Source organism: Crinia signifera, chromosome 5 (assembly GCF_055691185.1).
Source record: "Crinia signifera chromosome 5, ASM5569118v1, whole genome shotgun sequence".
In the NCBI taxonomy this organism is placed as follows: domain Eukaryota; kingdom Metazoa; phylum Chordata; class Amphibia; order Anura; family Myobatrachidae; genus Crinia; species Crinia signifera.
Window position 1 is genome coordinate 30,424,346 of NC_139221.1, and position 26,474 is coordinate 30,450,819.

At 45.0% G+C, this 26,474-nt stretch overlaps 1 protein-coding gene across 48 annotated transcripts in view; it reads right to left on the minus strand.

Moving 5' to 3' along the window:
• RIMS2 (regulating synaptic membrane exocytosis 2) overlaps window positions 1-26,474 on the minus strand; it is a 558,076-nt gene that overhangs the window by 80,639 nt on the left and 450,963 nt on the right. For 34 of the 48 annotated variants that reach the window (XM_083186888.1, XM_083186889.1, XM_083186886.1 and 31 more), the window contains 3 exons: window positions 21,869-21,975; window positions 9,191-9,363; window positions 7,051-7,338 (listed from right to left, as the gene is read on the minus strand). In XM_083186888.1, the coding sequence (XP_083043014.1) occupies window positions 7,051-7,338; window positions 9,191-9,363; window positions 21,869-21,975 (568 nt within the window). The remainder of the gene's footprint in view (window positions 1-7,050; window positions 7,339-9,190; window positions 9,364-21,868; window positions 21,976-26,474) is intronic. The other 14 variants (XM_083186919.1, XM_083186920.1, XM_083186918.1 and 11 more) reach the window with 1 other exon arrangement.

The following is a 26,474-nucleotide window of genomic DNA, read 5'->3' on the forward strand; positions in this document are numbered from 1 at the left end:
CTGGCTGTGGTCATCATGATCCCCTCCCACAGATATGATACTATATAAATGAATAGACACTTCTGACTGGCTGTGGTCATCCTGATCCCTCCCACAGTCTATTTGCATTATTTAATTTAGTGTTTCCCAAACTAATTTCCCACTAACACTGCATGTTTTACAGAACTCCTCATGGGTGAGTATTCATTACCGGCTGACACATTTTAAAAGATGTACAGGTGGTGCCAATTATTTATCTTATTATAAAGTGGATATCTCTAAAATATTCACTTTTAGGAGTACCAGATGACCAAGTTAGGGAAACACTGATTTAATAACTTGCTCAGCCCAGAGCAGCCGGCAAATCACTTCCTTCTGCTATCCAGGCAACAGAAGAGGGGTGATCCTAAAACAGGTGCCTCTGCCACATTTCTAGGGGTCCGGGAGGGGGATCCAATTTTTCGGAAGCCTACCGGCAATTCCAGGAGGTTAGGCAGCCCTGAAGGTATGGTAGGGTATGTGGAGTCAGGTATCTTTGTGAAGCTATGGGAAAACAGAGGCATGAGTGGTAGGATGGGCATGGAGGGGGCAGTGGAGGCCGGTATGTTTGTGGAGATATCGGATAACAGATGTATTAGGCTGGTTTCACACACTCCGGCTCCTGCCGGACGGTGAAATCCCGCACGGCCAGGGAGCCGTGCCGCACACACTAGTTTATCATAGAAGGGATGGCCACAGCCCGGCAGCCGTCCCTTCCAGTGGCGGGATCCGGCTGCAGCCGTGCGGCCGGGCCGTGGCCGTCTTGTGTGAATGGACACAATAGTGTCCATTCACAACTAATGTGTGCGGCACGGCTCCCTGGCCGTGCGCAATTTCACCGTCCGGCAGGAGCCGGAGTGTGTGAAACCGGCCTTAGGGGTAGGATAGTTATAAGGCGTGCAGGAGATATGTGAAGCAGAGCAGATATCAGTAGGCCCTCAGACAGGTAATGACTGTAGGTGTTATGTGTGTGTGTAATGGGGCGTACAGATGCTTTGATCCCTGGCAGCCCGGCAGGTGCCAGCATCGAAGAGGAGGGAGGAAGGGAAGGGCGGCGCGCCGGAGGGTGGGGGGCTGGTGCATAAAGCAGCATTACTCTCCCTTTTCGATCTTCCAGAAGTCTATTTATGCTTTTGATCCCGGTGCCGTGCATCAGGCTCAAACCTGCATCGAAACCGTGTAAATGATTGCCGCTTTTAAAAAAATGGAAAAACTCTCCCAAAATCTCTCACTTTCTGATTCTGACACCATATTACATTTGACTGCTATTCTCGATTTATAAAAGACCTTCGCTATTCCACTGTTGGAACATACTGAACATGGTTTCATATGTTGTCAGGTAAACCAGCAATGATGCAAACCATGAGTTGCAGAACCGGGTGCCAATAAAGCGACTGATCACATTGTCTTTGGAACCAATTAGAACCATCCTGAAAGCTGAATACAGAATGTAGCCGGGTGTTAAGGTGACACTGACACCCGTGTATAACAGCTGATAGCGTCCGGTTTCTTGTACCAAGATACTGTGATTCATGGCTAAAATCTGGGACAGATCTAAGTGGTACAGAATCTTATTTACATGCATTGTAAAAAACCACGGCACTTATCTGAATTGTTCCCTTCACAAAATGGGTCAACGTTTGACAGGGGAATTATTCCCACTCCAACGGAAATCTATTTCATGACAATATAATTAATAGTTCTGCATCAGAAGACAAGACATAACACGTTCCCAACAAGTGCAGCATGCAGGCATTGTTTGTTATATATGACCTACTGTGATTATTTTCACCATCGTGCAATTCATTAAGTATTTATCACCATCGCTAAGCTGAGAAAGTAGGGCAAGAAATGAGACCGAAGCGCAAAGTTCCTACAGCTATCAGGGATCAAAGAAGTTATGTAGTTTGCTAAATATCGCCTCCTGTTGGTTACATAAGTCTTTGAGGATAGACGTTATCATTAAGCAATTCACAATTACCAATATTATCTATCTCCAATCTCATTTATGGGCTGTTTGTCCCATCTGAACTACTGCACACAGAGCGGCTTGGAAGGTACACGGCAAGATTTGATACTAATGCTTCCCTACATGGGTGGATTTCGAGAGGAAGGGGTCAGTGTGCACATTTCGTGGGGATAATTTCCTCTCTGCGGCTTGGTAGACTCCGCAACAAATCTCTAATACCCCATTCACACCACAAAACAAATTACCAGGTTAAAGCTTTTCAACCCGGTAATTTGCCGGGAAACCCGGGTTTTTTGGTGGTGTGAAAGGGTCAAAACGGGTCTTAAATCTCGGCACTCTGACCCTGCTCTTGACCAGGGTTGGAGTGCCGGGATTTAAGACCCGTGTTGACCCTTTCACACCACCAAAAAACCCGGGTTTTGCGGCAAATTACCGGGTTGAAAAGCTTTAACCCGGTAATTTGCGGGTGGTGTGAATGGGCTCCGGCTGCACCCAGCAAAATTACCCGGCACTTACAAATGCCGGGTAATTGCCGGGTGACTGGTGTGAAAGGGGTATAAGGTGCACTAGCGGATCACTAGGAAAAAAAGATACCACTTCATTTTTTTCCAAGTGAGTTCAGATGTAGCAGTTGCGCATACTTGGGACTTTGGAAAGGTAAGTAATTAAACATGGGGGGAAGGATTTGGGATGTAATTCGTAGGAACACTGAAATAATGTAGATCAATTTAGGTATAGCGCTCTTTGAGTCAGATAAGAAAACATTTATAAGAATCTTTATCAAGGCACAACCGATGAGGACAGGAGATGACGTAAACCACTGTTGGGGATAATCAATCACGGCCGGATCGGCAAAATTGCTGCAAATCCACGTGTTTTTTTTCGAATTCGTGGCTGTTTTCGCCAATTTTTGCGGCCATTTTCACCCAATCCAATTTGCTCCCCCCCCAAAATGAAACTGCATTGGCAAAAATGGTCTCAAAAACAGGCAAAATGCCTGTGATTGAATACTAACCGGAGAATTATTGCCAATTTTTCACCTGGCCAGGAAATTCAGCCGGGATTGAAAACCCCCCTATGGCTCCCGATTACAACCGGCAGTTGATAACAGAGATTCATAAAAAATAATAAGACAAATCCAGAAGGAGGAGATAAATCTAATGAAAGGGCTGGATTTTATTAGCAGCGGCCAATTACAATGTATAATTTGCATATTATACAAATGAAGGCCATACAAGCTTGGGATCAGCCCGCAGACTGCACTTAATGCATATTTCTGTCCGAGCCTGGGGGGACCTCGAACAGAAATCAGAGTTCATTCCCCTTATTGTGGGTGCCAAGAGTGCTTTATCCCTTAGCTCTGAGTACTTATTACGGATTCTAGGGGTTAGCGTGCGTTAGTGGGCAGCTTACCACGTAAGGAAAATGGGCTGTAATTGAATAGCACAGGGTGTAAAGGCTCGATACTACCATCCTTTTTCCCACATGGTAAATCACCGCTGCTAATTGAATCCAGCCCCAAAAAACAATAAAGTGTAAACGGAAGAGTAGTGTATATAAAAAAGTGCAAAAACAATTCTTAATATCCAAGTTCTAGAACACAAAAACAGACAAACGAAAAGATCATAAAGTCTAAGGGTAGAAGCACGGGGACTTTTCTAGCTATGTTTCCAACACGTAAAACCATGGCTCTCTATTAAACACTATTGATCATTTGAAATAGAACCATTAATTTATGCTGTAGCTTCTGGTGGCCCATTATTTTATTTTCAGTCCTTGTTCATTCTTTTGGTTTCTTGTTTTAAGCTTCAGGTCCTGGATGTGTCATGTGGCCTATTCATCAAAACATCCTGTCAGCTGCTTAAATGCAATTTAGGTGCTGAATCAGAGGTGGATGCTGATAGCACAGCAACGCCATCATTGTACACAGCAGCTGTGCAGAATTCGCTTTCATCGCTGGGGGGGAAGCCGCTCAGTGCATACACACTGAGCTGCTTTCCCCCTGCCCAGCACTGACAGTTGAGGGGTAGATGGACGGATTGCTGTTTTTAGCGACTTTCAGCTCAAAGTCGCCCAGTGTATATGGGCCTTAAGTTCTACCTAATGGTAGGCTGAACAAATTTTACCTCCACCATGGCCCTGCACAGCAATTCCAAAAGAAAAGCACCACCCACGTCAATAGATAATGCGGCCACATCCGAAATCCCCCTTCCTATGAGCCTGGTGGCTCCATGGTCCTCTTCCACCTGCGAACCACCCCTCTTGGTACTCACATGAGTTCCACCACCTCTCCTGGACCAATTTAAATACTGCCGTTGACGCTTTGGGTCACCTTACTGTTCAGAGAGAGTGCTACAGTTTGTCATCTCTCATTTGCATAATTTACTACTGAATGTTGAGTCTCCCATATCCAAAATTCTGAAATACAGATTATTCCGCAAGAATAGCATTAGAGATAGCGACACCTCTGATTTCTGATGTATCAATGTACACAAACTTTCTTTAATACGCAGATCTGAAAAATATTCTATACTTTTACCTTGGGCATATGTGTGGCAGGTGCGTGGTTACGAAACATAAATGAATTCTGTGTTTAGATGTGAGTCTCATGCCTAAGATATCTCATTAAGCGATACAAAATTCCAAAATACGGAAAAACACAATATCCAAAACACATGAGCAGACTGTGGAACGAACATTTACCACAAACGGGACAAATAAGCCAGATCTCATTGTGGATTTCACGCCGAAGGAAATAATACTGAGGCTAAGCAAACTCAAAACAAATAAGTCACCAGGGAATTAAGGGATGAACTAGCTACCCCCCTACATTATATCTTTAGCAAGTCACTATCGTCAGGTATAGTACCAAAAGATTGGAGAATAGCAGAGGTAGTGCCAATATTCAAAAAAGGAAAAAAGGAAGATCCCGCTAATTACAGACCCGTTAGTTTAACATCAATTGTGGGTAAACTATTTGAAGGATTTTTAAGGGATGGTATCCAGGAATATTTAGATCATCACCGTCTACTCAGTACTAACCAACATGGGTTCGTGAAAAATCGTTCATGCCAAACTAATCTACTAGGGTTCTATGAAGAGGTTAGCAAAAACCTTGATAATGGAAATGCTGTAGATGTGATTTTCCTAGATTTCGCTAAAGCATTTGATACTGTCCCACACAAGAGATTGATTAATAAAATAGAGAACCTAGGATTGGGTGAAAATATCTGCAGATGGGTAGGGAATTGGCTATGTAATAGAGAACAAAGAGTGGTTGTGAATGGTGCCGTATCAGATATGATACCGGTACTAAGTGGAGTGCCCCAGGGTTCGGTTTTGGGGCCCATTTTGTTTAACATTTTTATTAACGATATTGGGATAGGGTTACTCAGCAATGTATCCATCTTTGCGGACGATACAAAACTTAGCAAAGTCATCAAATCACCAGAAGATGTCACCATGCTTCAAAATGATCTTGCAATTCTAGATGAGTGGGCAAAAAAATGGAAGATGAGGTTCAATGTAGATAAATGTAAGGTTATGCACCTTGGGAGACACAACCAGTGTGCAAGTTACAACCTTAGCGGAGAGGAACTGGGTAATTCCATACTTGAAAAGGATCTAGGAGTCCAAATAGACAGCAATCTAGGATGTAGTGCCCATTGTAATGTAGCTACAAAAAAGGCCAACAAAATTCTGGCATGTATTAAGAGGGGAATGGAAACTAGGGACTCAAGGGTAATTATGCCACTATATAAAGCATTGGTGAGACCTCACCTAGAGTACGGAGTACAGTTCTGGGCCCCACACTATAAAAAGGACATCATAGAATTAGAAAAAGTCCAAAGGCGAGCAACAAAGCTTATTAGGGGAATGGAGAATTTAAGCTACGGGGAGAGATTAAGCAATTTGGGACTATTTACATTAGAAAAGAGACGTTTAAGGGGGGACATGCTTAACATGTACAAGTATATCAAGGGCCAATATAAGGAACTGTCACACACCCTATTTTCTACTAGAAAGGAATCTAGGACGCGAGGGCATGAGTATAGATTAGAAGAAAAAATATTTCATTCAGCTAGTAGAAAGAATTTCTTTACGGTCAGAACAGTCAAACTCTGGAACTCTCTTCCCAGAGAGGTGGTAACGGCTGGCTCATTAAATGCGTTCAAGGTAAAGTTGGACAAACATTTACTGGAGAAAAACATCCATGGGTACAAATAAGAAATATAATTTGTCTGTAAAATACCAGAACCTACCAAATCAGCAATGTATATCTATACCAGGTTGAACTAGATGGACGCAAGTCTTTTTTCAGCCTTACCTACTATGTAACTATGTAACTATGTAACATCTGGATTTTGGATATGGGAGACTAAATCAGTAGTAGATTAAATAGAAAATAGTTATATACCACCTGCATGGTGGTACAATACTAGACAATATACAGACAGATTAGTTGTTTGGTGTACAGAAGTGTCAACAGAACCACATGTTGGCCTTGGTCACGTCAGTATTGTCTGACCATGGCGCGTTATCTGCCTTGAGCTGAAGGTTAGGAAGAAGAACCACACAGAAATATGTATTACGCCTGGAGAAGTGATAAAGTGGAAGGTGGCAACACACAAGCCAATCAGCTACTAACTCGTTTTTCAAACCGAGCCAGTAACTTGACAGTTGAGAGCTGATTGGCTGCTGCGTTATCACCTTCCACTTTATCACCTCACCAAGCTTAATACATCTGCCCCTGTGTTCCTCCCTTTGGATGCTAAATAGTTTATACTACAATTACCTGTCCTGATTGGCATAGCCAAACGCTCCTCCAAGTGAATGGGCAATAACAGCCTTACAAGACACACAGTGACATCTACGGGGCCGTTCCCACCTTCACATCTATGTATGCGGTTGCCTTGTCCATTATTAAGACATATGAAGACAAGCTAGATCAAATTGACTGGATACGTTCTTTATTATAATTACTAGATGTGAAGATGTGAGCTGACCCGGAGGGAAAGACGGGAATACGATCTAAGTAAGGCGTACTCTGAGAAGCATTTTACCTGATGTCATTTTCTGATAACCTTCTTGGCAGATCCTCCTTGTGAGGTTCCTCTGGTTCCTGCGTCTCCTCATTCTCCCCATGGAGACTGTCTTCCTCTATGGAACCCTTGCTTCCTGACTTGGTGGAGTTCTCATTGGCTGTCTGACCCTCTTCTGCCACTTTCTCACTATATCCCTCCTGTTGGGCTTCCCCCTCATCTTCCTCGGGGAAGCCCGTATCCTTGTGGTCCTCCCCCCTCTGCCAGCCCTCTTTCCTATTATTCCTCTCCTCTATCTCTCTCAATCTTCTAACCAGCCCGACGGTGAGGAAGAAAGAAGCATGCAAGCGGAAAGAAAAGACGATCGTTAACATCTCGAAGCACATGCAGGAAAAAAAAAAGTGTGAGGGGAAATCATGCAACGTTAGTATTTTAGGATAATTTTTCTAATGACTGTGAAATACATGCAAAGACACCAGAAACTAGACTCCTATGTTACTATACCCAACAGCGTTTTTACATGTACTGTATCCCCTTGCATTTTGAGTTTGGTTTACAGATTTTTTTAATCAAGAACTTTAAAAGTATAATATGCAAAAAATTTATTTTCTATTTATTTAAAAGGGTCAATCCAATTAGGTGCAGTTGGTTACTGTGAGCTGTTCAAAGGCTAGGACTCTCTAGGTTTAGGAACTGGTGGAAACAAAAATTTAGACCACCTGAAACCGGAGATATCCATGGCAGAAGGGGCCATGTGGAGTATTAAACCCGCTCCCTGCACATTCAACACCCCCGTAAACCCACCCCCCTCCCCTATTCCTTGGTTGTTTTGTCGAGATCTTTGAGAGCAGGTTTTTGGGAGTCACAGTCCTGGTTCACATCCACTTGGGAGGGGTTTAAATATAATAAATTTGTGGTCAGGAACATTGAAGTGTTCCAGTAGAGGGGTTTTAGAACTTGCAAATGGAGATCTGAAAGTTAAATCTGTACCCCCAAATGCTGGAAAAACTTCATGAAAAACTCTCACTATAATTTTTTCAACCATCCTGACCTCATGTCCCCTAACAACCATCTATATGGTCCTGCTACTGTATGTCAATTTTCACTTTTAGGGAGACCAGATGATCTCCCCACTTTTTCATGCACTTCTCCCAGGTTGCAATTTGAAGAAGTGTATGTCTAACTGGATCCCGTGTTTCTCTGGTGCAGGTATTTATCAGAGAGTCATGAAACAAACTCGCACCTAATTGGAATGACACCCAAGAGCTGTGCAAAGTATTTAGCCATGTATAGTATATCCAGTATTCACACTTTTAAAACAAGAGACCCTGTCTGACATCTGTTGCGATCAATAACTATGCGTCTCACTTCAGAATAAAGAAAAGTAGGACCCTTTATAAAGGCCGGGTATTGCAATATAACAACCTACAGTACCATATGCAGTTGATCATGTGCAGTACTCACTGGCATTGTGCTACATATTTGTAAAATGTTTTTTGTTCCAATCCACTGTATACTTAGATTCATCAGCTTAAGCTGGCCATACATCTACAGATTTATTGTCAGATCTGGCTGGTTAGAACAAAATCCTGGTAATGGATGAGAGCAAATGACAGTTGACCGTTTGCTTTGAAATGCTGGGAAACTGCCAAAAACTGTCACTCAGATATTACCAGGTTTTTGTTCCAACCAGCCAGATCTGACCATCAATCTGTAGATGTATGGCCACCTTTAGTATTATTAGTATTTTATTTACAACAGAGCTGCTCTCATCTGAGCCGGCAAATGGGGCGCACGCTCGTCGGAGACACTTACGTTCCCCATTCTCACCAATGGATGCGCGAGCGTATGAGATGATCGCTCGTTTGCAGGCATGCCAGTTGCCAGATACCAGCGGCTGGCGCTCTGGCGAAAACAATGAGAGCGGCTCCATCAAGGAAAGGCAACGTTATGGTGCGGGAACTAAGCAGTTATGTTCTGGACCGACAGAACACAGTACGTTCTGTACCAGTGGAATGAAGGTGCAGTGATGTTTCCATCACAACTGAATTGAATATGCCAGTGAGTACGAATCCACCACGATGATGTTCAACTTGAACACAGTCTTAATTAAATCTCTGGTTCTGGCCTACATAGATAACGGATAGAACATTCTGCTCACTTTATTTTCCGGTTCCCCCGCGGCCGCTCAGACTGCACAGACATGTAGCTGGTACTGCTGAAACGAGAGGCACTGCTTGTCCTGGACACGGCGGACACATCACTCACATCGCTGTCTGATGACTTGTTGGACACGTTGTCCGAACCTCTCTGCGGATCCCGGCCAGACCGGTACTGAAACACATGGAACACAGATCATTCAGTACTTCTCAGCCCTCTGTAGCTCACCGGCCTGTGAAATTGAAAGGCCTATCTAGATTAATTGTACTAAGGAATCTGTGCTAAGCAAGTGAACGGCTGTCCTGACAGACATTGATAGTATTAGTTATATCTCTGTGCGGAAGACTGAATGATAAATCCCATGTGCAATTACAAGCATGGGCGGGCTTGTGCTGCCTGCATTAGGTCTCACAGAAAGTAGCTGTTGGGCACAAAGTAAAACTGCCACATCTTAACCCTTTGAGTGCAAAAATCTCTGTGAGAAATGTTCAAAATATCCACTTAAAATGCCGGCGTCGCTCACATTTGTTATATAAATTCAAATAAAAATTTTTTTTGTGTCAAAAAAGATTATATTTCTTATACAAGGTAAACATTACAGGTCATTATCATGACTAAATATGTTTGCTTGGCAATTTTCACACCTATTTCCCAAATTCACTTGGCCCTCAAAGGGATTGCGTTCCATATTTATATCTATTAAGGTGCCCACACACGCACCGATCCCGACATGCGTTGTGGGCTTAACTAGCACACATAGCATCGCATCGTATGCCTTGTGCATACGATGTGCATGCGATGCGCTGCTATGCTAGAAAAAGCTAGTACAAAAAGTATGTGCAGCACATACTTTTTGTACTGTGCGATGAGGTGCCGCGGGAGCGCGCACCCCATCGTATAGCATCGCACCGCCGGGATCGGTGCGTGTGTGGGCACCTTTAGGTAGCTTGGTATTCATATATGTTGACTACCACTTTATGACACTAATATTCATATATGTATACATACTATATGTAGTATTACAGAGAAAGGACACTCGCAACTCAGAGACGTTGCGCTCTACAACCCTATTCTGCAAACATTCCGCCAATATATGAAGATCATTTTTACAGTATTCTTTTGTATTAATCAATATTGAAGGTTCTGTTCAAATGTGTGCATTCAATACACAGATTAAACACATTAATAAAAAAAAAATCAACAACAAAATCTTTATTACATAAACAATAAATAATAACACAGAATATAACTTTAGAAATATAAACATTTAGTAGAGATGTGACTCCCCCGACTCTTTTTCTTATCCTCTCTCTCCCTCCCTCCCCCTTTTACTCTTTCTTTCTCTTCAACCTCATCAGTTTTTATCAGCAATTCATTAGATTATCCTTAACATTACTCCTTGTAGTTTTTTGGGGATGTCCTCACTATTTTGTATTGTTCAGTACATTGATAGTTTTGTGTCTCATCTGACCTGGATTGACTGCCATCCTTGCATTAGGATCATTACCTTAACTCAGTACCAGACTAGGGTGATTTGTCTTTGCTCATTTAAAATGATATTATTTTGCAGCTTGACTGGCACATCGCCGTGGTAGGCTCCAGTATATCCTATCTATTGCAGGCTGTCCATATCCGGCACTTGATAAAATTCTGGGTAATTCTGTTTGGTTCAGCTACACTGAAATAATCACTCATGCTAAGAGCTAACCTGGACTGGAGTCAATGGGTAGTGATCTCAGTAGGACAAATGAATGAACTCTTTAAATCCTCTGAAATTAGGGCTTCCAAAAGTGTCTTTTGTATATATAATTATAGTTCAGCCAGGGCTGCCATCAGTAATTGTGTGGCCCGGGACCGATTAAAACAGGCAGGTCCACCCTTCCCTTTCTCGAACACATGAAATGCCTGGTGAGTCTGTGTCTGCAACACTGGCCGCACTACTCAACCTCTATATTGCTTCATGGGAAATGTAACTTTGTTTAGGACAAATCATACTTGAAAAAACTTCTGTCCTGGGCCCTCTTTCTGTCCTGGCCTGGGATTGAAGTCCCCGCAGACCCCCCTTGAAGGCTGCCCTGCCTAGAGCTATGCTGTGGAATTCAGCATGGCCCCCGCTCCCCCGCCATTGTTTGTTGCACCAAGCAAGTGTAAATGCACTACCCCACCGGGTCCCGTCCCTCATCCAAGTAGCCACCTTTTGCAGATATAACTACAGAGCACACCCGTGGCATTCATTCTAGAATGGAAATCAAATATTGAAAGTTCTTCCTAATACTTCTGCAGAAGCTCCCACAGATGTCTTGCACTTGTACATTGCGATGCTTTCATCGTCCTGTCCAGTTCATTCCAAACCCGCTTGATTGGGTTTAAGTGTAAGTTATTATCTTCCTTTAGGATGAATCAATAATTGGGCATAGAGCAGGGGGCAATGCGTGACACTGGTTGCCCTCCTGGATCAGTCAAAACCATTTGCCTACAGAACAGCAAGATCAACAGCAAGCTGAGACATTCCTTAGAGATTCTGGTCCATGTTGTCATGCATTTCAGAAGATCAGCTGTGCGGTGACTGTCCCGTTCCGCATCATACCAAAAATGCTTCATTGGACTGAGATCTGGTGACTATGGTGGCCTTTGTAGTAAGTGAATTCATTGATCTCGGAAACCGCTTCAGATGAGATGTGCTTTGTGAGGCGTGGTGTTATACTGCTCAAAGCACCCCTTATTGACAGAGAGGCTGTGACCAAAAATGGATCCACTTGGTCAACAAAAATATTTAAAACAATATCTGACACCAGCAATGGTTCCATGGTCGAAGTCACTTAGATCAAATTTTTTCCCCATTCTTTTGTACCATCTTAACAACTGAACCTCTTGCATATAATGTATGCATTGAGTATCAAATGGTGACTGTGTATATTTAACGCAAGGTTAATCAGCTGTAGAAAAATGGATTTTTGTAAGAACTTACCGTTCAAATCCCGTTCGGTCCTGGTGACACAGCTTCACATTGGGATGTAGGAGGGTCCGCAGGTGCCAGGCACCTATACCAAAGCTTTTAGAGAGGTAGGCTCCTCCCACTGCATCCCAGAATCCTCAGTTCAATTTTCAAAGCCACTGGAATACATTAACTCAGTACAACGCCTGAACATATTATATGCACAAACTTTAATTTTACCATCATAACATGACACATCATGAAAATTGGCAATACTTACTGAGCGTAAGGGAGGGATCGCTGTGTCACCAGGACCATATCAGAGAAAGGGATTTTTTTTTGTAAGTTCTTACAAAAATCCCTTTTTCGCTTTCAATGGTCCTGGTGACACAGCTTCACATTGGGACGTTCAAGAGACAGTCCTTTGGGAGGGTACACTCAGGTCGGCAGCTCTCATCACTGCTCGCCCGAATGATGCGTCCTCCGACGCGAACTCATGGAACCTGTAGAATTTGGCAAAAGTGTTTGGCAACAGATGACCAAGTGGCAGCCATGCATACTTGCTCAGCTTCAGCCCCATGGCGAACCACCCAAGAGGTAGCAACGGACCTGGTGGTATGTGCGTTTATTCTGGCCGATACAGGCCTACCAACCTTAGTACTGTATATGCAAAGGCAATAACTGATCTCAACCACCTAGCAATGGTCTGTTTTGAAGCGGGCCAGCCTATCTTGTGTACATCATACAAGACCAGTAAAGAATCCGTTTTCCTAAAAACTTTAACTCTGTCCACATAAATGCTCAAGGCGCGCACCACATCCAAATTCCTCAATTTGTCCCTTTTCTTGGAACCCTGAGGGGGTTGAAACACAGGAAGAACAATATCCTGATTTAAATAAAAAGCAGAAACCACTTTCGGCAAAAATTTGGGTACTGTTCTCAGAACAGCCTTATCATCATGAAAAATTAAGAAGGGAGGCTTACAAGACAATGCTCCCAACTCCGAAACCCTCTTTGCAGAGAAAACAGCCAACAAAAACACTAACTTCCAAGTAAGAAACTTGAGGTCAACCGACCTTAATGGTTCAAAAGGAGGCTTTTGAAGAATCTCCAACACCAGAGACCAATCCCATGGTGCCACCAGTTGTTTGTATGGTGGTTTTAATCTGGTAACTGCCTGAAGGAAGGTTTGCACCTCCGGAATCACCGCCACTCTTCTATGAAAGAAAATTGACAGAGCCGATATCTGGACTTTAAGAGACTGGAGACTCAGCCCTGAAGAAAATCCATCCTGAAGGAATTCAAGCAACTTAGATAGCCTAAATCTGTACGTATGAGACTTCTGGCGCTCACACCATCGAATATATGTCTTCCAGACCCTATAGTAGTTAGCCGAAGACACCGACTTCCTAGCCTTGATTATTGTATTCACAACCACCTCCGAAAATCCTTTGTTCTATAAAATGGCTGTTTCAATAGCTAAGCCGTCAAAGTTAGCCGAGCTAAAACCTGATGGAAAAACGGACCTTGACTTAGTAGGTCTGGCCTTAGAGGTAGACGCCACGACTCTACTGATAATCTCCAAACACTCGAATACCAAGACCTCCTCGGCCAATCTGGTGCTATCAGTATTACCGGAATCCCTTGGGATTTGATCCTCTTCAGAACCCTGGCAATCATTGGGAATGGTGGAAAAATGTATGCCAGTTTCCCTGACCAGGGCGCCATCATTGCATCCACTGCTGACGCCAGAGGATCCCTTGTCCTGGAAAAGAATCTGGGGACCTGACGGTTGAACCTGGATGCCATTAAATCCACCTCCGGGCGCCCCCACCGAGACACAATCTCCTGGAATATCTGTGAATTCAAAGCCCATTCCCCTTCTAGCAGTTCTTCCCTGCTCAAGAAGTCGGTCTCCACATTCCTCACACCTGGTATGAATATTGCTGATAAGGCTGGAACATTTTGCTCCGCCCACACCAGAATCCGCGACACCTCCCTCATAGCCAGCTTGCTGCGTGTGCCGCCCTGATGATTCAGATATGCCACAGCCGTGGCGTTGTCCGACTGAATCCTTATGGGGAGGCCCCTCAATCTGTCTTCCGCCAGGGATAAAGCCTTCCATACAGCACGAAGTTCTAGGATATTGATCGGGAGAGCTGACTCCACTGCAGTCCACAGACCCTGAAGCCTTAGGTCCAAGACTACCACTCCCCAGCCCCTGAGACTGGCATCGGTAGTAACTACCAGCCACTCCCAAGACTGAAGAGACCGACCCCACTGAAGGGAATGCACATCCGTCCACTATTTTAGAGAGGACCTGATTTCCAAAGTCAGTGTCAGTGTCACCCTTTCTGACTTTATGGTCTGCGTGTTCCCCGACCAGGATGTTAAGATGTTCCACTGAAAAGCCCGAGAATGGACCTCTGGGCCGGGACCAGTTGAGACTTCTGCAAATTCAACAGCCACCCGTGAGTTTGCAAAAACTGAATAGCCTCTGTTAGATGCTTTCATAAAGTCTCTGCTAATTCCGCTTAGAACAGCAGATCACCAAATAAGGTATTACTATGATACCCCGCAAACGGAGAACAGCCGCCATTACCGACATCATTTTTGTGAACACCCTCGGAGCCGTTGCGAGCCCAAAGGGAAGCGCCTGGAATTGGTAATGGCGGTCCCCAATTACAAAGCGCAGAAGAGCCTGATGCTCCAGGTGAATTGGGACATGTAAATATGCGTCCTGTATGTCCATGGACGCCAAAAATTTTCCCTGGTCTAGGCTGAGAAGCACAGACCGCAGAGACTCCATTTTGAAGTTATCCACCCACAAGTGGAGATTTAAAGACTTCAGATTCAGGATGGGTCTGAAGGTTCCGTCTGGCTTGGGCACTAAAAACAGAATGGAATAAAAACCTTTTTCTTCCATACCTCCCTCGGTACCGGGATCACCACTCCTTTTTCTAGAAGGGATTGAGCCGCCCCCAAAAGAGCAGTCCTGATCCGGGATTCCTTTGGAAGTGGTGTGGGTAAGAACCTTCTCGGAGGAAGACCCCTGAAAGGAATCTTGTATCCCTGAGAGACAATGTCCAACACCCAAGGATCCTGATCCAATAAGGCCCAAGCTTCCCGAAACCTTAAAAGCCGACCCCCCACTCTGCAGACAGATGGAGGAGTCCCCAGGCAGTCATGCCGAGGGCTTTCCCTCACCTTTGGTGCTCGGTTTCTTATGAGAGGAGCCAAAGCGAGACTTTGGGACTTTTCCTTTTCCCGACTGAAATTTACCCCTGTAAGATTGCCCTCGAAAGAACGCACCTCCGAAAGGACGAGAATTTAGAGGACTGTTTAGCTGAGGGGGCGGGAAGAAAGGTACTCCCCCCCCCGTGGCCTGCTTAATAATTTCCTCCAGCTCGGAACCAAAGAGCAGTTTACCCTTAAATGCTAAAGCCTCTAAGGCCTTCTTAGACTCATTTTCCGCTTCCCATGCTTTTAGCCACAGGACTCTTCTGGCATTAACCGAATAGCAGACACCTTAGAAGCCATTTTAAGAGCTTCTTCCTCAGCTTCTAATATCTATTCAGCCGCCGCCTTCAATTTTTCAGCGAGCAGCAAGACACCCTGATCTGCGTGCACCATTGTACACAAACTGCTTGCCCATACAATCATGGCTTTAGAAACCCAAGCAGACGCTACAAGAGGCCTGAGAGTAAATCCCACCCCCTCAAATATAGCTTTAAGGTTTCCTTCCAGCTTCTTATCCACGGGGTCTTTAAAAGCCGCACCCCCTTGGACCGGGAGCACTGTAGCTTTTGATAGTCTGGCTACTGAAGCATCCACCACAGGAACCTTCTCCCAGAGATTTGAATGCTCCTCAGGCATAGGATAAAGACTCAAAAACCTTTTAAGCATCTGGAGCCTCTTATCGGGCATTTTCCAAGCCCCTTCTAAAAGATCCTGCAAACCTTCATCTGCCGGGAAGGTAACAGCCTCTCTACGTTGCCTCTTAAACACCCCTTTAAAAGGAGTCTTGTCTTCATCTGATAAATTCAAGGCCTGCTTAACAGCAGCAATCAAATACTCCACCCCAGGGGTCGAGGAATCCTCATTATCATCACCCTGCTCCCAGGGAACATCAGAGGTACACTCTCCTTCCTCCCCTGAATCAACAGGTAACAGGGGGACTGAATAAGACTGTCTAGGAGTCCCATCAGTCATTGTCAAATCTATCCAGCAAGGCATTAAACCTGCTGATACCTTTTGCAGTATCCTGCATCACCTGCAGCAAGCCAGGATCTGCTTGAGTCAAAGGAAAAGAACCTGAGGACTGTTGAGAGGATGACATAGGTCTAGGGGATGGAACCACAACATCTCTCTGCTTGTCCAACAATTGCACTAAGGCATTCACTGATCTGCCCAGGGCACTAGCCCATGCAGGCTCTGTCTGCTCTACCCTATGGGGTCAGGGCCATCTTAACAGTAGTGTAGGCCCCTGGGCAAAGCAATGCACTGGGGCCCTTACCCATTCTCCCCTCCTAGGGGTGGGGGGTGCTATCAGCAGCAGCTTTGATGTCCCATGGGTGGCAGGGGCCGCTCTATCTTCCACTCAACATGTACGATCTGGAGCAGTAAACTTCTGCTAATTACTCCTTTACTGCACAGGTGGTGGGAGGGAGAACACTAACGTGTGGAAGGGGGCACTGAGCTAAATGAAGGGTCCCTTGTAAATTACTTCCAGGGAGGTAGGGGGTGTTTTATACGTAGTGGAGGGTTGCATAATGGAGTGGGCTTAATATTGGTCATTTTCCGGTGGAAGTGCAGCTTGTTTGACTGCAGATATCTCAATTATCTGGAAATAGATTTCTTAGCCTTCAATAGTATAAAAAACTAGAGTCCCACCTTTCAGGAGGTGCTGGGGACTTGGGGATCAGAGATCAGGAGCCAGAGCAATCCATTGACAAAAATATAAAACTGTACACCAGACGTTTGGAGCTGGAGCAGGGACCGGCTGCTGGAAGGCTGATATCTCTGGTTCTGGGCAAGATAGAGCCAAGCCGCTAGTGTCCACAGAAAGGGAGTCCCAGCTTTTGGCATATACTCAGAAAAACTCTAAAGGTGCCCATACACGTTCTGATGCGGCGGGTGCGATGTGTGCTTTGAGATGTGCGCTCCCGCGGCATCTCATCGCACAGTACAAAAAGTATGTGCTGCACATACTTTTTGTACTTGCTTTTCATCGCATTGCATGCACAAGGCATGCGATGCGTGCTATTTAAGCTCAAAACGCACGCCCGCGTCGGGATGTGTATGGGCACTTTAAGTCAGACAGAACCTGAGAAATCTGACTGGGAAGTGCAATTAACAGGTCGGATGTGGACTGCTGCTTTGAAGTTAATATCTCCATTTCCCCAGGGCCAATTTTCAAAATTCTGGTATCCCTGGAAAAAGGGGATTCTCAGCTATTAGTATAGGGCCCCTGGGCAAGTGCCCATTAAGCCCATATGAAAAGACGGCCCTGTCTGGGGTACATTTCCCATGGGTCTCGCAGCTGCGCAAGCAGGGCACAATCCCCCCTTGGCCATCTGTTCAGGGGAAATTTGGAGTGCACAAACACTGCACGCGCTCAATGCAAATGGAGCTCCCTCCCTCAAAGCTACAGACTGTTGCTCTGACATGATAAAGTAATTCACACAGTGCAAAATGACAGGCGCTATATACTGAATCAATGTATATCACAGCACTTATCTGTCTGAAGCTCCAGTAGTCTCCACCAGGAGTAGGGGGTAGCGATGCCCAGGAAAATCCACCACTCAGCAAGAAACAGTGCTTCAGCTCCGCAGTCAGCGTCTCCCAAAGCGGCACCAAGCAGAGTGAGGGAAGAGACCAACTATCCCTGCTACAGCGGGGTCTGTGGAGTTTTGGCACCAAACTACCCCCAGTAGCCGCTCCCACTGCTGGATCTCCTAATTCCCAGTGTCTCCCCTTCATCTGGGGACCACTTGGAATCGCCCGCAGGCCCTGTGACAAGCTGCTGTCTTTTTCAATAAAGAACTCAGCTTGTAAGCTCCGCATAAAATGGCCACCGCCATAACGGAGCGCCCATCCCCCATGACCCTAACCTTTGTGAAGCCGGATCAGGGACGCTCCGGAGCCCAGGCAGCCTCTTAATAGAAGCTGTCAGTGCCACACAGAGAGACCAGACAGTGTCTCCTCCTTGCGCAGGGAGCTGACAGGACGCGCTTCTGTCAGCTCCTGCTGCACTGTCAGTGTGAGGATTCAGTGAGAATCCTCACACTGTGCCTACCTAATAAGTGTAAAATGAATAAAATAAAAAAACACCTATCTATCTCTAATCTTCAGCTGTGCAGCAGCCTCTTCAGTATAGCACCCACTCCGGTGGGCACCTAAAACGAACTGAGGATTCTGGGATGCAGTGGGAGGAGCCTACCTCTCTAAAAGCTTTGGTATAGGTGCCTGGCTCCTGCGGACCCTCCTACATCCCAATGTGAAGCTGTGTCACCAGGACCATTGAAAGAGAAAGTAGATTATTATTTCATGGATAAAAACCGGAATCTACCTTTGCAAATGAGTAATGCTAATACCATGTCCTTTTATAGGGACTAAATGAACTACTATATACACAAACCACTTGGACCAAATTTAGGGAAATATGTACTTGTACAGTGAGCTAGATTTGTAATCAGGACCGGATTGAGCCTACGGTGTGCTGGGGCACTAAAAACCAAACCCAAGCGTATGTTAGTGCATACCTCCAAACAAGACCCATTCCAGGAGGGACAGAATGTTCTCTACCTGGACTTCCCTCTTTATATACAGTATGATTGGCGTCACCTGTGTTGAACTATTTCATTGATAAGAAATGTGTTTCACCACAGGTGACGGCAATCATAAATTTAGAGAGAGGTCCAGGTAGGCCCCTTTCACACTGCACCTCGGACCAGTTATATTGAAGGGTTGGTGATGTAATGAGGTGCTGTGTGAAAGCACCAAAGCTGGGTTACAAGAAGAGTTAAACCCAGATCACCCTCTGTATAATGGGTGACCCAGGTTTAATGTAAATGTTCTGGACACAGGATCACGATCTGAAAGGTGTAGTAGAGAGAATTTCATGTTGGGAGGTATGAGATTGTGCATATTAAATTTATACCAATGGTATCTTAGATTTAATCGAATACTTTAATAATACATTGGTACTCTTTAAAGGGCCACCTAATTGAGAGACAACTATTTTATACAGGTTTCTTGTAGTGGAACAAAGACAACTTAAAAATAAACATAGAAAAAAATAAAATCTACAGTTAGATATTTTGCCACAGGCAAGAATAGCAGCAACCTCTATAATACTGACACACTGGGCGCCTGGGACAGGACTTAGGAGGACTCTGTGTGCAGGGGCGGATTAAGCCTTTGAGGGGCCCCAGTCACTTTAGACAGGGGGGGGGGCTTCCCACCTCCCACTTGTCATTACTGGCTGCAAACTGCACAGGAGAATATTACACTATCAAAACACAGAGTAAAGGCAGTATAAACTTGGTCAATGGGTAACTGCAGGGGGGGAGATGAAAAGCCTGTGTTTGTCCCTATGTACATTACTCTGTAGGAGACCTCACAGGCTCAGCGCTGCCTCTGATTAAAAACCCTCCCATGATGAGGCCGCTGCTGCTGCTTTCTTCCATGGGCCTGAGAAGCACAAGCTTCTCAGCCTCTGACCTCTTGTGCAAAGTCTCGATGCTCAGCACCATTGATCATTGTCACATTGGCAGATAGGTGAAGCTGAAGCACTACCCCACTCCCATGCACAAATGTACTAGAGTGTGGATCATTATAACCACAAGCATAAGGTCGACCCCTAATGGTCAACAGCTAGAACGTCTACCCCTAAAGGTCAACATGCATTAGGTTGACCAGGTCAAAAGGTCGACAAGCAAAATGTCGACAAGGGGAAAAGGTAGACACAGGCTTTTCATGACACTGTCAACCTAATGACCGCCATTTACTAAGATGGGAGTTCTATTGAAGATGGGTAGTTGCCTATAGCAACCAACCAGATTCTATATATTATCTTCTAGAACACAGGTCTTCAACCTGTGGCCCTCCAGGTGTTGTGGAACTACATGTCCCAGCATGCCCTGAGGTTTTTTGGCATGCTGTTATAGGAATAAATGTGGCAATGCATGTTGGAACATGTAGTTTCACAACATCTGGAGGGCCACAGGTTGAAGAGCCATGTTCTAGAAGGTGCAAAATAAATAAGTAGAATCTGATTGGTTGATATGGGCAACATCCCATCTTCAGTAGAACTCCCATCTTTATCCCTATGACTTAGAGGAGCAGAAGCTGGGAACCCTGGGTCACTTACAGCTCGCCCTACCTCCCCCCATCTGGTCAGAAAGCTCCATCGATAGCTCAGGGAACCTAATATTGCGTAATGTCCTGCTCGCATTCTGGCTGCCTAGCTTTGCTGCTGCAGAAGAGGGACAGCAATTTATTGTGAGTGTGCTCTGTCTGGAGGCTCCCTGACAGAGGGGACTTGGGGTACAGTATCCCCTGCAGTGCAATCCATTTAACCACATAAAACCTCAGAAAGAAACCATTATATCACATGCGGCTGGATAATTGATGACATAATCCCTTTCTCTGCTGCTCCTCCCCTAAACAAGACAATCAACATCGGTGGTTCCCAACTCCGGTCCTCAAGTACCCCCAACAGTTCACATTTCCCAGTTCACCTGTGGATTTTTAAAATGTGACAGTTGGTAATACACAGTGCACCGGCTGGGTGACTTGGAAAACCTGACCTGGATGACACAGGTTGGGGAACCATTGATCTACATATAGAAATTGTTTCCTAGCACGGCGCCCACGATATTAAGTTGTATGACATCGCATCGCATGCCATATGCCCGCGTGCGATGCGATTTAAAGTTGTATAAGCCCCTATACTATTTTTAATTGTATAAGCACTCTAATGGGTGCTTACAATGTTAAATGCACCCCCACGCCACCCCCACTATCAACGTCAACCCGAAGCGAGCCCGCGAGGGGCGGTGGTACGCATCTTCCGACCTTTTCATACCCCCACTATCCACGTCGGCATGGAGTTGATTTAATATAGTGGCCGAAGCGTGGCGAGCGCAGCGAGCCCCGCGAGGGGACGCGTATTACTTTACATGTATTCCGCATGCGCTCGCCACGCTTCGGGCTCGGTGGCTCGCTGCGCTCGGCGCACTATTTTATTCTCCCACCACGCCCTAGGGGATAGTAGGACATGAAATACCGCCTGTCGGCACAAAAAAACTGTGAAAAACCCAATGTCAATCTTTTGACTGTCGATCTAGACACTGTTGACCTAATGCTTGTCGACCAAGATGCTGTAGACAAAATGACTGTATCCCATTCCCTGGAGGGTTACTGTAACCCTCCCCGTCGTGCCTAACCTTCTCCCACAGCCTAACCCTAACCCCCCAGAGTGCCTTGCCCTAACCCTTTCCCCTAGTGCCTAACCCTAAAACTATCCCTAATGCTCACATTGGGCATTTATTGGCATTGTTAGCGTCAGGATTGGTATCTGGGCTGTCGGGACCCTGACCACGTAGCCATATACCTGATGCACACATTTATACTGGTAGAAAAAGCTGAAGAAGTCTGTAACAATTCCTTCCGTTATCAGTGTCGTCCTTATTGCTGATTGAGCTATCAGGAGGGTTCCGTGAATACGCTTCTCATTACCTTGGAATGATAATCTTTTTCTAGCCTTGAGTCTGAGCCTGCCACTTGCTTGTACTTGTTGATCTTCATTTTTATCTGACGATTTCGCTCTTCAACATCCATGGAACCTGTTGAACAGCAGAATGCAGGGATTAAGATCATATCATGTTATGGTGCTAGAGCATAACAAGCAATTTCATCAGCAAGGTAATATACAAAAAATGTCTCTCTGTATTACACTGGCCTCATCCTCTACTCTCACAAGTACAGAGATGGTCTACTGTCTCTCTCTGGGTGTTGTAGAGCCACACCACGCGGCGTACCAGTCTCAACTTCCAAACAACTGGAAAGCATTGCAGTGATCAGCTGACCTTTCCCTTCCTTCATTCATCTGTGGCCCGCACACAGTGGAATCAGCAACTTTGTGATGTCACAAATTCCTAATGTACGGCCCCCAATTTCATGTATATTGGTTTGGCCCACAAACTGGCTCCCTACACTGCGTATAAACAACGTATACATTTTATATTAATCCTGTAAGTGAACACTACATGAATTTACTGTCACGTTGCACGTAATTCAACACGGTCATGCAGGAGTGTCAGAAGGCGCATTTGTTCAGGTGGAGAACACATTTCCTTCCGCCATGCAGAAGATGACCCCATCCAATGTTTCCACCTGTCGCATGTAAAATGTAGCCCCCATTTGTAGCTGCTGAGAAGCCTGTATCGCCAAGACACAACTAGCTGCAAAAGCAATGGAGACCAGCCATTCGGACACACGAAACGTGGTGATAGAAATCAGTGTTGTGGCATCCCCTGCCAGCCATGTTTTAGCGCCAAAGGATAGATGTTATAGAGTCTCGATAATGTAGCACCATCAGACTTGGTGCAAATTAATCTGACACCCATTATAAAGTATCAGTTTGTTTTTTTAAGCATTAATGTCAGTCATCTTTAATTTCCAAATAGCCTTTGTACAGTATATTGCTCTGTAGTGCTGCCTAGAAATTCCTTTGTATTGAGGTGTGATTCAGGTTGGTTGGTTTGCAAAAGCAAACTCCTTCTCTAAAGGACTGCAGGTGGGGCTGATGTAACATGTGCAAAGAGAGTAACATTTGGGTGAGGTCATTTGTTTCTGTGCAGGGTAAATACTGGCTGCTTTATATTTTCAGTTTGAACACACCCCACTCAAATGTAATGCTTTCTGCACATGTTACATCTGCCCCACCTGCAGTGCACATAGGGCCTTATTTTGGTTCATTCTTTCTTTCTTTCTTAGATGGGCAAAACCATGTGCACTGCAGGGGGGCAGGTGTTACTTGTGCAGAGAGAATTAGATTTGGGTGGGGTTTTACTTCAAAGTGAGATCTATATTGCAGTGTAAAAATAAAGCAGTCAGTATTTTCCCTGCACAGAAACAAAATAACTCACCCAAATCTAATTCTCTCTGCACATGTTACATCTGCCCCCCCTGCAGTGCACATGGTTTTGTCCATCTAAGAAGGATTTTGTCAGAAAGAATGAACCAAAATAAGGCCCATAGTTCTGTCATTAAAGAAGGAGTTTGCTTTTGCAAACTAACCTGAATCACCCCATTAGTGTATATACATCTTGTAATATATGGATCAGATTCTTCTAATAAAATGCACTGAAGGTATTAATCTTAAGGTATTAATCTTACACAGTGGTCAGCTGTCAACTGGCCTCTTCAGAGACGACAACGTTAACAGGACAAAACTAATCAATATCCAAAAACATTTTGGGAGATTGAAATAAAAGGGACATTTGAAAATGAATGAAATGATTCTTTAAACTATGTATCGGTTAAATCTCCCATATTCAAAATTCCAAAATACAGATTTTGTTTAGAGAGATGGAGATAATGATATCTTTGCTTGCTGATGGGTCAGCGTACAAAAAAATATTAAACATATTGTACATATCCAATTACTATTAGGCCGTGAGTGTAAGGTATATATGAAACTAAAAATTTATTTCACGTTTAGAGTTTGGTTCCATCAACAAATTATCTCATTTTGGGATGAAAATATTCCAAAATCTGGGAAAATCCTAAATACATATGGCTCCAACATTTTGGATAGGGGAGATCAATGGACAAATCAATTGAGGGCGAAAGGTGCGAACTGCCGTTGCCAAGGTGTTGGCAGCCCTTATCGCACCCCATACTCCTATTTGGTAGCAAACACTTTTAAGATAGATCCCCCTGACTGCAAGGTATTCAATCTGGGACACCAAATAGGGTTACATACATTTTTTTTTGGGGGGGGGGGGGGGGGGGGGGGGGATGGGGGGATTCTCTGAAATCTATTTTAAAGTTGGCAGCAAACCTTGCATGTGTCCTGTAACAATATTGCACTGATAATCAGGGTCCAAGTACAATGGCACATTGACCCGCTGGGTTCTGCAATGGTGGCACTGATGTGCTCTGGATTCTGGAACACTGGCCTCAATGATACTTTGGGACACAGAACAATGGCACATGGAGCTCCACAACATTGGCATACTGACTCTTATGATCCTCAAACACTGGCAACAATTAACTGGGGTTCTAGAACAATGGAAATAGACACTAAGGGGTCAATTCACAAAGATGGGAGTTCTATTGATACACCTGTTTCTGTGTGTTTGTGTTCTATTGAAGAAAGACAACCAATCAGATACTTCTTATTTATTTAGCACCTTGCATAAGATAATAGATAGAATCTGATTGGTTGCTATGGGCAACATCCCATCTTCAAAAGAACTCCCATATTAGTAAATGTACCCCTTAGGCAGGTATTCTATACTTTAATTCACCTTGTGCATTCGCTGCCAGCCCTCCCTCACCCCCTATTCAACGCCTCAGGGGCTTGCTGCCCCTGGCGGCGAATTTTAACCCCCTGGCGAATGCCGCTGGGGAGCTGGGAGACGGCTGCAGGCAGGGAGATGGAAGCCTCCCTGCCTGCGCCGGACACTGTGGGGGTGAAGGAGGGCTGCGGGGGACACAGGGAGAGCCCCCCAGAGCTGGCAGGGGGCTGTGTTAGGGAGCCGCTACACACTGGTCCCGATCTGTAATTATCGGGATCAGTGTGCAGTGAATATATGAATATAAATGAGCGGCTCCCGGCTCGGCCCCCTGCTGGTGAATGTGTAAAAAAAAATATATATATATTGTTTAAAAAAAAAAAAAAATTAAAATATATTCATGTGCTGCAAGCACATGAATAAAAATTGCATGCCCCTTCACAGAAAAAAAAAATCTGATTTTTTGACACCAAAATAAAAAACGCTTTATTTTCAAAGATCACATTCCAGTTCTCCAGAAAAAGATGACGAATGTAAAATGGAGAACCCGGGGGAAAATCACTGGAGAAAGCAGTTTTCCACTTCAGCATTGAATAAACTCTTGGCAAATTCCACTAAAAACCCCATTGAAAACCACTGGCGAATCGCGGAGAATCACAAACAGAGAATCGCCAGACATTCGCTCTTCATTTGCAGAGAATTGTGTCCATTGAATAGGGCGAATTGTTTTTTCTGTGAGTAAATTCCCTGTAAACCCGGTGAATTGCCTGATTCCCCAGAAAATATGGTGAATCAGAGGCATTGAATACTGGCCTTAGTGTCTATTTCCATTGTTCTAGAAACAGTGTCAGTATTCAGGGATCAAAACAGTCAGACCCGGAACATTGGTATACTGACACTTGGGGACCCGGACCATTGGTACAATGACACTTGGGGACCCAGAACATTAGCACACTGACACTTGTGGACCTGGAACATTTGCACACTGACACTTGGGGACCCGGAACATTAGCACTCTGACACTTGGGGACCCGGAACATTAGCACACTGACACTTGGGGACCCGGAACATTAGCACACTGACACTTGGGGACCCAGAACATTAGCACACTGACACTTGGGGACCCGGAACATTAGCACACTGACACTTGGGGACCTGGAACATTAGCACATTAGCGGCGGAACGCGTCCTCCAACCTTTTCATTCCCACACTATCCAAGTCGGTATGGACTTGATTTCATATAGTGTGGAGAGCGCAGCGAGACACCGAGCACGAAGCGTGGTGAGCGCACGCGGATTACTTTACATGTATTCCGCAGCCCCTTGGGGGGCGCGCTACGCTCGCCACGCTTCGGACTCGGTGGCTCCCTGTGCTCGCCACACTATATAAGATCAACTCCACGCCGACGTGGATAGTGGGGTAATGAAAACGTCGGGGTTCGCCACGCTCTGAGGTGCCCTGGATATTGGGGGGGGGGGGGGGGAAGCTAAAACATAATTGTATGTTATACATCATACTGTGGTATAGGTAATGTCAGAGCATCGCACCTTCGCAAAATCGCATCCGATTTTGCGAAGGTGCGATGCCATGCGATGCGAGAGCGCAGTGAATAAATTACATAGGAAAATCGCATCGCAAGTCCATTAAAATGGCCCATGCGATGCGATTTTCCTGCGCAGAATATCCCACTAGTGGGCGCCTTGATAATACACAAGTACTGGAGTTCCTCCCCATCTGATCCCCCTGTATATTGGAGTTCCCATCACAGCAATGAAGACCAGGCCTCCAGGAGAGTATAACGGGGAAGGGATGTGTGGAA